Raw genomic sequence first — 12,284 nt, 5'->3', positions numbered from 1 at the left:
ATGTATACAGCAAGCATTTATAATAGAAAGGATTTGATGAAATTTTTAAAAGAGAAATTATATACAGTTAGGGAGTTTGGGATGGACATGTACACACTGCTATATTTAAAATGGATAACCAACACAGACCTTCTGTATAGTACATGGAACTCTGCTCAATGTTATGTGGCATCCTGAATGGGAGGGGACTCTGGGGAAGAACGGATACAGGCATATGTATGGCTGAGTCCCTTTGCTGTTCACCTGAAACTATCACAACAGTGATAACTGGCTATCTCAGTTAACAAAATACAAAGTAAAAAAAAAAAGAAATTGTATCATTTCCTGCCTTGAGGTGGAGCTGTACCAGTTAATATTTTAATGAACCTTCTTGATCTAAAACATTTTAACTATGACTGTTTACTAGTAACACGAGGTATATCTTCATATGTTTTGCATTAAACCACAAAGGGGACTAAAATTAAAAGTGGGGTAAATTAAAGAGTATAAAAGAGGAGCTAATTGATTTTGAACAGATTTAATGTCAGGTTTTAATCATAAACTATTTCAGTACTTTGCTACTGGTGTGAACTGTTATATAAAATAATTTCAACTCAAGGAATCTCAATGTTTTCCAGATTTTGTTGTTATTGTTTTACCTTTCTTGTGGCACAGCAAACCAATATTCATGTTTCTTATCTCTCTGTGCATACTGCTGCATTGTTGCACTTGCTTGAGATACAAATGTTTTCCTCATAGGTTTTCTGACTCTGAGACATAAGAACTTATGCAATCGATGCCTTCTCTTTTCTTTTAAAAGTGCAGAACCTAGAATTGAGATAGAGTGTTTATTCAATTCTCATACACCATGTTTGAATAATTTAAAACAATTCAGACTAAGTAATGTTTATCTCTAAACTTTTGACAAATAATTACAGAATAAAACGTTAATTTACTGAAAGGTGAATTCTCTTAAGTAGCGTGTATATTTTTCCATCAAAAGTGACAAGTATAGCAAGACTAATAAACTAACACCCAAGTTATGAACTGATATTGTATCTAAGGGTATTAGGAAAAAATGTGGAAGATCCAGAAATTCTGGTTAAATTTTTCTAACAACCACACTAAAGTAATTATTCATACACATACATATACAATATTCTGCACACTCTCTATCATCTTTCTAGAACAATATCTAAATAAGTTTGCAGAATTTTCAAAGTTTTACTGTAATACGGTTGTTACAGAAAAAATTCAGTAAAAAAGTTTCTGAGGCTTTTACATACATATGAAGGTGTGACAAAAACAATATGCTAGATTCAGCCATCTGTTTAGTTTATTAAGCCTGAATTATCTCTAACCCTTCCAACCACAGATGCTGACATATGACACACTGAAGGTCTGACAATAAGGATCAATTCAGGAAACTAGACATTAGCTTACGAAGGAGGCATACTATGGAAGAAAAAGCACTTTGCTATAGTCAGGAGATCTGGATACCAGTCATGGCTTTTTTCTGTGTAACACTGTGCAAGATACATAATCTATCTGAGCCCCAGCATTTGCATCAGGTTAAAAGAATGAACTTTTACTATTCTTCTCACAATTATATTACATTATATATTTATATTATATAGTTTTATGATAAAAGATCAGAAACTTTGAATACCTCCCTATATAGAATCTCAAGTTCCTTAAAATTAGCTACTTAAAACTAATTTTCTTGTCCTCCCTCCATATGTACATACAAAAAAGAAGAAACCAAATACCAGCAATCCAGGAACACCTATCTAAACATATCTACCAAACTTTCTCCTTTTAGTAATGTCATAAAAGGAAAACCCAATTAAACCCTGCACCCAAACAAACGCAATAAAATACAAGCAGTCTACTATATTACTGGGTCAACCAGAATGCAACATTTATCATTTTCAAAGATTTCAGAACATAAGACAACCAAACACAAACATATCAAATAAAGATATCTATGCCAGCATTCGTTACAACATCAATCTTAATAATATGAATTGTTAATAACAAGTGAATGTCTTGATAAATACAGAAATAGCTAAATTACAGGGCCATTAAAAACCATGAAAGAACTATACAGGTTCAAGTTGACCCTTGAACAACACGGGGTTGAACTGCCCAGGTCCACTTATATGTAGATCTTCAAATAATACATACTTTAATACTACTATACATGGTTGGTTGAATCCATGTATGCAGAACCACAGATATGGAGGGCAGATTGTAAAGTTAAACATAAAATTTTGAATGTGGGAAAGAGTATGTGTCACCCCTTAACCCTTGAGTTGTTTAAGGGTCAACTGTATGACACAGGAAAATGTTCATGACATAAAATATGAAGTGAAAAAAGCAAGAAACTATACTACATGTAATCCTAATTTTATATGAAAACTATACACATATAAAGATATATACAAATTATATCAATATTGTATATGTGTGTATATGTAAATGTGTGTATGTAGATACACATACGCACTAAAGAGCAAAGATAAATACATCAAATATTAACAAGGATCAAATCCAGGTGATGAATTCCAGGTAATTGTTTATAAATTTTCTAAAAAGCAACATATTTGTCACAAGTTCTTTAATGAACATTAACTCTGAATAATGAAAAAATATTCAAGCTTTTATAGAATGTAATTACTTAACATCTATTGAATATAATCCTTAGGTCTTCAGTATATGTAAATTATATACAGTATATATCAGTATATCTAAATTCAGTATGCTATGCTAAGTCACTTCAGTCGTGTCCGACTCTGTGAGACCCCATAGACGGAAGTCCACCAGGCTCCCCCGTCCCCGGGATTCTCCAGGCAAGAACACTGGAGTGGGTTGCCATTTCCTTCTCCAATGCATGAAAGTGAAAAGTAAAAGTGAAGTCGCTTAGTCATATCCGACTCTTAGCGACCCATGGACTGCAGCCTACCAGGCTCCTCTGTCCATGGGATTTTCCGGGCAAGAGTACTGGAGTGGGTTGCTATTGCCTTCTCTGAAATTCAGTATATCTAAATGCAAAGAAAATTCCGTTTTGAAAAACTGAATCAAACCCTAGTGTGTTGCTGGTGAGACAATAAAATGGTATAGCCACTGTGGAAAACAGATCAGTGGTTCATCAAAAAAGTAAACACAGAATTACCATACAATCCAGCAAATCTACTTCCGGTATATAACCAAAAAAAAAATGAAAGAAGGAAATCAAACAAATTATTTGTACACTAATGTTCATAGCAGCATTATTATTCACAACAGCCAAAAGGTGTAAACAACTCAAATGTCCATCAACAAATGAACATATAAAGGAAATGTGCTGTGTACAATGGAACATTATTCAGCTTTATATAGAAAGAAAATGCTGACACACCACAACATAGATGAAACTTGAAGGCATTATGCCAACGGATATAAGCCACACACAAAAGGGAAAATATAGAATGGTGCTTGCCAAGGACTGTAAGGAAGGGAGAATGGAAGCTATCATTTAATAAGCAGAGTTTCAGCTCAGGAAGATGAAAAAGTTCTGGAAATGGATGGTGGTGATGGTTGTACAATAATGTGAATATGCCTAAAGCTCCTATATTTTACATTAAAAATGGTTAAACTCGTAAATCTTATTTTATGCATATTTTAACAATTATGCAGGTCAGGAAGCAACAGTCAGAACTGGACATGGAACGACAGACTGGTTCCAAATAGGAAAAGGAGTACGTCAAGGCTGTATATTGTCACCCTGTTTATTTGACTTATATGCAGAGTACATCATGAGAAACGCTGGACTGGAAGAAGCACAAGCCGGAATCAAGATTGCCGGGAGAAATATCAGTAACCTCAGATATGCAGATGACACAACCCTTATGGCAGAAAGTGAAGAGGAACTCAAAAGCCTCTTGATGAAAGTGAAAGAGGAGAGTGAAAAAGTTGGCTTAAAGCTCAACATTCAGAAAACGAAGATCATGGCATCTGGTCCCATCACTTGATGGGAAATAGATGGGGAAACAGTGGAAACAGTGTCAGACTTTATTTTGGGGGGACTCCAGCCATGAAATTAAAAGACGCTTACTCCTTGGAAGAAAAGTTATGACCAATCTAGATAGCATATTGAAAAGCAGAGACATTACTTGGCCAACAAAGGTCCGTCTAGTCAAGGCTATGGTTTTTCCTGTGGTCATGTATGGATGTGAGAGTTGGACTGTGAAGAAAGCTGAGTGCCAAAGAATTGATGCTTTTGAACTGTGGTGTTGGAGAAGACTCTTGAGAGTCCCTTGGACTGCAAGGAGATCCAACCAGTCCATTCTGAAGGAGATCAGCCCTGGGATTTCTTTGGAAGGAATGATGCTAAAGCTGAAACTCCAGTACCTTGGCCACCTCATGCGAAGAGTTGACTCATTGGAAAAGACTCTGATGCTGGGAGGGATTGGGGGCAGGAGGAAAAGTGGACGACAGAGGATGAGATGGCTGGATGGCATCACCTACTCAATGGACATGAGTTTGAGTGAACTCCGGGAGATGGTGATGGAAAGGGAGGCCTGGCATGCTACGATTCATGAGGTCGCAAAGAGTCGGACACAATTGAGCGACTGAACTGAACAATTAAAATTTTAATTATAAAACAGAAATACGTAAATTAGATTAATCTGAAATCAATACTCCAACAGAATATGAGAAATGTTAGCTAAGATACTTGAGTTATACCACTTTTAACATAATGTACAAAGCAGAATCATTGTGTAGTAGAAATAAAAGCTATTACTATAATTTTCAAAAGTAAACAGTATGAAAATACAAAATTGAAAGAGAAAATGGTATTTAATTTATCTCAGTTCTGCCTTTTATTTTAAATTAAAAATGTTTAATTCATTTATGGCCACAACGCATGGCATCTGGGATCTTAGTTTCCTGACCAGGGATTGAACTTGGGCCCCCTGCACTGGAAGCACAGTCTTAACCAGTGGACAGCCAGGGAAGTCTCTTTAGTACTGCATTTTAAAGAAAAACACCCAGACAATGATGGAACCTGTGGATACCCGGAAGAATTTCAGAAACAGATTTTATGTTTAATTACACTTTTAAAAAATGAAGGGATTATATAACTTTGGCAATTACAAATTGCAATTACTTCTTATTGTCAAATTCAGACTTAAATTGAACAAAGTAGGGAAAACCACTAGACCATTCAGGTATGACCTAAATCAAATTACTTATGATTATACAGTGGAAGTGAGAAATAGATTTAAGGGCCTAGATCTGATAGATAAGAGTGCCTGATGACCTATGGAATGAGGTTCATGACACTGTACCAGGAGACAGGGATCAAGACCATTCCCATAGAAAAGAAATGCAAAAAAGCAAAATGGCTGTCTGGGGAGGCCTTACAAATAGCTGTGAAAAGAAGAGAAGGAAAAAGCAAAGGAGCAAAGGAAAGATATAAACATCTGAATGCAGAGTTCCAAAGAATAGCAAGACGAGATAAGAAAGCCTTCTTCAGCGATCAATGCAAAGAAATAGAGGAAAACAACAGAATGGGAAAGACTAGGGATCTCTTCAAGAAAATCAGAGATACCAAGGGAACATTCCATGCAAAGATGGGCTCGATAAAGGACAGAAATGGTATGGACCTAACAGAAGCAGAAGATATTAAGAAGAGATGGCAAGAATACACAGAAGAACTGTACAAAAAAGATCTTCATGACCCAGATAATCACAATGGTGTGATCACTGACCTAGAGCCAGACATCCTGGAATGTGAAGTCAAGTGGGCCTTAGAAAGCATCACTATGAACAAAGCTAGTGGAGGTGATGGAATTCCAGTTGAACTATTCCAAATCCTGAAAGATGATGCTGTGAAAGTGTTGCACTCAATATGCCAGCACATTTGGAAAACTCAGCAGTGGCCACAGGACTGGAAAAGTCAGTTTTCATTCCAATCCCAAAGAAAGGCAATGCCAAAGAATGCTCAAACTACTGCACAATTACACTCATCTCACACGCTAGTAAAGTAATGCTCAAAATTCTCCAAGCCAGGCTTCAGCAATATGTGAACCGTGAACTTCCTGATGTTCAAGCTGGTTTTAGAAAAGGCAGAGGAACCAGAGATCAAATTGCCAACATCCTCTGGATCATAGAAAAAGCAAGAGAGTTCCAGAAAAGCATCTATTTGTGCTTTATTGACTATGCCAAAGCCTTTGACTGTGTGGATCACAATCAACTGTGGAAAATTCTGAAAGAGATGGGAATACCAGACCACCTGATCTGCCTCTTGAGAAATCTGTATGCAGGTCAGGAAGCAACGGTTAGAACTGGACATGAAACAACAGACTGGTTCCAAATAGGAAAAGGAGTTCGTCAAGGCTGTATATTGTCACCCTGTTTATTTAACTTATATGCAGAGTACATCATGAGAAATGCTGGACTGGAAGAAACACAAGCTTGAATCAAGACTGCCGGGAGAAATATCAATAACCTCAGATATGCAGATGACACCAACCTTATGGCAGAAAGTGAAGAGGAACTAAAAAGCCTCTTGATGAAAGTGAAAGTGGAGAGTGAAAAAGTTGGCTTAAAGCTCAACATTCAAAAACGAAGATCATGGCATCCGGTCCCACCACTTCATGGGAAATAGATGGGGAAACAGTGTCAGACTTTATTTTTCTGGGCTCCAAAATCACTACAGATGGTGACTGCAGACATGAAATTAAAAGACGCTTACTCCTTGGAAGAAAAGTTATGACCAACCTAGATAGCATATTCAAAAGCAGAGACATTACTTTGCCAACAAAGGTCCCTCTAGTCAAGGCTATGGTTTTTCCTGTGGTCATGTATGGATGTGCGAGTTGGACTGTGAAGAAGGCTTAGCGCCGAAGAATTGATGCTTTTGAACTGTGGTGTTGGAGAAGACTCTTGAGAGTCCCTTGGACTGCAAGGAGATCCAACCAGTCCATTCTGAAGGAGATCAGCCCTGGGATTTCTTTGGAGGAAATGATGCTAAAGCTGAAACTCCAGTACTTTGGCCACCTCATGCGAAGAGTTGACTCATTGGAAAAGACCCTGATGCTGGGAGGGATTGGGGGCAGGAGAAGGGGACAACAGAGGATGAGATGGCTGGATGGCATCACTGACTCGATGGACGTTGAGTCTGAGTGAACTCCGGGAGTTGGTGATGGACAGGGAGGCCTGGCGTGCTGCGATTCATGGGGTCGCAAAGAGTCGGACACGACTGAGTGACTGGTCTGATCTGATCTGATATACAATTTTAAGGGGTTACCCTGGTGGCTCAGATTGTAAAGAATCTGCCTGCAAAGCAGGAGACCTAGGTTCGATCCCTGGGTTGGGTAGATCCTCTGGAGAAGGGAATGTCTACCCACTCCAGTATTCTCACCTGGAAAATTCCATGGACAGAGGAGCTTGGTGGGCTACAGTCCATGGGGTTGCAAAGGGTCAGACATGACTGAGCAACTAATACACTACACAATTTTAAATAGTATTCTAATGATGTAACATACCAAGAACTAAATGAAAAAAAAAAAGGGGGGGGGGGGAGAAATCATTAGGTATTATAGACTTCTGTGCATTTTCAAGAAATAAATTGTTTAAAGACAGAATGCAGTGAATCAGGAATGTTTAAATATGGTGAAAAAGATGCTCAATATGTGTATAATCCACTGTGAGATAAGACTGTAGAAACCAGACACTATGTACTTGTCCCAGAGAAACATCAGTCAAGGGCCACTAGATTATCCTTCAGAGTGGCCTAAGATACAGCAGCTTTTGAGTCAGTGAGCAAAGAGAGAGACAATACACAGTAAGACAAACTAACTTAATATATTCCTCAACACTTACCTTCTATGTCGGCTGTTGCTATTTTATGCTTAATTTCTCTTTGTGACACCTGTTGAATAGTCTCCCTTTGCTGTTTAGTTTGTTGCATGGAATGGGATTTCCAGAGTTTCCGTAGCTCTTCTACCTCAGTCTCTGAGTCCTGATTTTGTTCCCTTCCTTGTTTTCCTTTGTCGACAACTTGCTTTTGTTTTAATTCTGTTGCTTCCCCACAAGGCATACTTTCTTTTTCAACTTCTTCTTGATGTAGTGAATTCTCATCAAGAGGAAAATCCTGGTTATCTTTTTTTATACCTGTGCTTTGTTCTTTAAGACCTGATATTTTTAGAAGATTATCTGCAGCCTGATCTCCTTCCTTAGTGGGCATTTCAAGATTATTTAAACCAGTTTTAAGAGAAAGAGTCCCAACTTCATTGGCAGTATGTCCAGAACCAGATTTTAAGTGATCAGGAGTACTAGCAGCCTCTGATATGACCGTCAAACACTCTACTCCGCTCTGAGTGATGGTCTGCACAGATTCTGATGACGCACCAGATGATTTATCGTGTTGTAGCTCATCCAAAGAAATAAGCTCCTCCCGAACAGGAGAGAGTTCTGATTCTGTGAACACATCTTCAGAAAGAGACTCCTCAGTGCTCCTAGGAGCGGTGCTGGCACTGTCATTAGCTGCATCACGGACTCTTGAGTCTAGTTCATCAGTATTACTTCTTGTCACTTTCTTTAAATGGCAGAAGTCCCTTCCTGATAACTGATCTATCTCTCTGTCAGTAAACAAAATTTAAAGTTATTATTTTTTAAATTATAGAATTTTATTTTCCACAAACTTAACACTGAATTAATATCACTAAAAAGGCTTTTCTAAAAGGACAAAGCATACATCTCTTAATAGCATACTAAAAAACTGATTCATATAGAACAAGTAATTAAGTTTCTGCATCAACTACTTAAGATATGGGAAATATCAATGTTAGATTTACTGAACTGATCTACCTGAAGAGAAGTTGAAGACACAACTTTTGGGTGAAGCTGTAATTCTAAACTAAAATTTACTCACTGATGAAATATGAAAAATAGGCTTAAATAAAGTTTTGATTAAAATTTTAAATGTTTTAATAAAGCACATTGACTGATACTATGTACACACACATAGTGCTTATATAGATTTAAACAGAAATTAAACTAAAATAAATGACTCAAATGCAAAGCTAAAAATCAACCTGAACAGAATCAAGGCAAAAGTACTTAGAGGAATTCTTCATGGTTCCAGTGACAACTCTTAACAATTCTAAGAGAACTTGTTCAGCTAACAGGTTAGATATTAGCTAGCTGAATGATTCATCGTTACTTCTAGATTTCCATGTTTAATGCCATTTGTAATATACAAGCACTAATGTTCAAAGGTTAGGTAGTGTAAGTTCTGCATGGAGGCCGTACAAACACTACAGCATGATATACAAATCAACAATTTAAAATGATGGCTAAAAACGAGTAAACGGAAACTACACGAGTTTTTAGTGGGAAAAGAATATTTATGCAAGTTTGAGAATAGAAAAGACTGGGAAGTAAGTTGACACAAAATTTATTGGTGACCTCTGGATGGTAAAGTTGGGTAACTCTTTTCCTCTTATTCTAGTATTTGATATTTTTATAATTGATACTTTTTAAAAAAGTATCAATTAGTTGAAGTCCAATTCCTAGCTCTACTTTCCTTGCAATGATTGATTCACCTTAAGAAATCCAAGCATCTAGTCTGTGCTATTAAATATGTAACAGTGTCATCTACTGGTGATCAACTAAAACTGCACATAAGGGTCCTGAAAGAAAGTGAAGTGGGGCTCTTTGTAACCCCAGGGACTGCAGCATGCATGTCATGCTGCTCCATCCATGGGATTTTCCAGGCAAGAGTCCTGGAACTCAGCAAAAAGGTTTGAGACACTATCTGTAGAAGAGCCTTAGGTAAGAGATAAAATTAAGTAAATCCAACAGGACACAGATTTAGATAAGTGTTGTAACTTTTTTTTAATGTCAGTCATGCTGCTATTATTCCTGAACAATACCTTTGAAATCAACTTCCCAGTAAAAGACAGAAGAAAACCAATAAAATCTTATACACCTCATTTTTACCACATATAACATTATTCTGCAAAACCACAGGACTCATTTATCTGATCTGTTGCCAGATATTTGTTTTTAATCAATTCATAAGGCAGGATTTAAAGAAATGTCTTTTTGGAGTAATTTTTAAAAAAATGTTTGGATCAAATAGATGGTCTTTCCAGGTGATATTCTAAATGATAAAAAAAAAAAAGTGATTTACAAGAGGAAGAGTTCCACAGCATCTGTGTAGAATAGTTATGGACCATACCACATAATACTCAATAAAATCCCAAAGTATACTAACACAAATGGAAAATCAGGGCAAGAGAAAATGATCTCACTCATGACTGACATAGCTATAATCTTGATTCTCTTTTAATCTAATCCTTCACTCCTTCACCTTTGTCTCACCTCTCTACCTGCCACGGTAATCTTTATTTGCTCAGACTGATTTTAGATAATGATATATTAAATAACTAATAGTAGAGGCAATCTTAGGAATAATCTGCACCTCTAAAGATGAGTTTACCAAGCCAAAACAGTTATCTATTGGGGTGGCCGGTATAATGGACATTCTTAAATAAATGATTTTATTCTACCTTAGGTATTCTAACAATTTATGCAGTCTGCCTCAGAAACAAAAATAACTTTCTCTCTTTTGTAAGTCTCTTTTGTAAGTAGTTCTGTCTCACAAAGGTTAATTTTAAAACAATCATTATCAACTTTGTAGGTTATTACAGGGACAGAAATCTCAGTATCAGTTAAAGTGAAGACAGTTTTTAAACTGTTGACAAAGGAATGATAAATTATGAAGAAATAGAAATAGGGAAGCTCTTCGGAGAAGGCAATGGCACCCCACTCCAGTACTCTTGCCTGGAAAATCCCATGGGCAGAGGACCCTAGTAGGCTGCAGTCCATGGGGTTGCTAAGAGTCGGACACAACTGAGCGACTTCACTTTCACTTTTCACTTTCATGCATTGGAGAAGGAAATGGCAACCCACTCCAGTGTTCTTGTCTGGAGAATCCCAGGGATGGACACGACTGAGTGACTTAGCAGCAGCAGCAGGGAAGCTCTTTTCTATTTCAATTTTCTTCCTTTGTACTTTCCTATTCCTTTCTTTGTATACCTATCTTTTATTTTCTTCTTTTATTTATTATTCTTCCCTTTTCTCTCTGTCATTACTTTCACAGGCTGTGCTGACCTGTAACCTCACACCTGTTACCTGAAACACACAAAATCCATAACCAGTACATTCCAAGGTTAACTTTACACTTGTGCAATCTGTGGGTCTTCTCCCCCTATATTTTATACTTTCCTGAGAGAGAAGGATGCAAACATATAAATCAGTAAATAAAAGACAAAGCTGCTCTAGTTTTATTAATGTCAGGTCTTTGCTCATGACCTCTCCCAAATCCCACACTCAACTCTCCAGGCTCTTCTAAGGAAAATTTGAAAGGTATCCTTGATTACTTATATTACTTTAAATTACTAATAAAAATAACAGAATTATGAATTCTGTATCTGAAGAAAAAGGGTTGGTAAACACTGAATTAAATGAATACTACAGGTTATTTTTAAATATCAGGTTCTCTGATCAAATATGCCAATATCAATTAAAACAATTCCTAACTATTCCAGTGCATAAAGAATAATCTTTTCAATACTATGTTTCATTACTGATAAAATGAAAATCATCCATAATAAAACTACTAAAAGATACTTAAGAGTTATTAGACCAAGGTCAACTAACTAGATGAAATAAAACTGCAAAGGAGTATAAATATCACTCTTACATGGGTAAGGATTCCTTTATTTTGCTATCCAAAATTTCTTTGTACATTGCCGCTGACATCACCTCTTCCATTGGACACATGATGCCATATTCCTCACAGCCATTCTCTTGAACCAATGGGTCAGTTTTATGTGGATCAAACATTATATTATTTGGTGTAACTAGCAATACACCACTGACTGTGCCCTAAGATGAAAAAAGAAAATAATATTTAATCTTCAAAGTTTACATTTCAAAAAATTATTTTAGATATTTTTACTGATTTTTTTCTCATGTTAAGCCACCTACCTTACACAAAAGTAGTACACTCAAGCACTATGGCATTCTCATGAAAATGTTTTTAATAATACCTAAATTTTCCCAGTAAATTCTCCTTGTTAGCAGGGCAAAGTACAAAGAATATTATTCACCGTCAATCAGTCAAGTCAGGAATTAAAATCTGCAGCCTCAGTAAACTGTTGAGTTACATCAGCAAGATAATTGCAGTAATGTATGGAGGACTTTACAGTCCTCTAAAGGCATGAGCCTTGTTTCACATTAATTTG

General features: G+C 36.6%; 1 protein-coding gene across 12 annotated transcripts in view; it reads right to left on the bottom strand.

The window, feature by feature from the left end:
* Window positions 1-12,284, bottom strand: part of OXR1 (oxidation resistance 1) — a 543,504-nt gene that overhangs the window by 43,470 nt on the left and 487,750 nt on the right. For all 12 annotated transcript variants that reach the window (XM_044928605.2, XM_044928604.2, XM_044928606.2 and 9 more), the window contains 3 exons: window positions 11,741-11,925; window positions 7,852-8,609; window positions 639-807 (listed from right to left, as the gene is read on the bottom strand). In XM_044928605.2, the coding sequence (XP_044784540.1) occupies window positions 639-807; window positions 7,852-8,609; window positions 11,741-11,925 (1,112 nt within the window). The remainder of the gene's footprint in view (window positions 1-638; window positions 808-7,851; window positions 8,610-11,740; window positions 11,926-12,284) is intronic.

Source organism: Bubalus bubalis, chromosome 15 (assembly GCF_019923935.1).
Source record: "Bubalus bubalis isolate 160015118507 breed Murrah chromosome 15, NDDB_SH_1, whole genome shotgun sequence".
Classification (NCBI taxonomy): domain Eukaryota; kingdom Metazoa; phylum Chordata; class Mammalia; order Artiodactyla; family Bovidae; genus Bubalus; species Bubalus bubalis.
The sequence above is the reverse complement of the archived record's forward strand: the minus strand, read 5'-3'. Positions and strand labels throughout refer to the sequence as shown.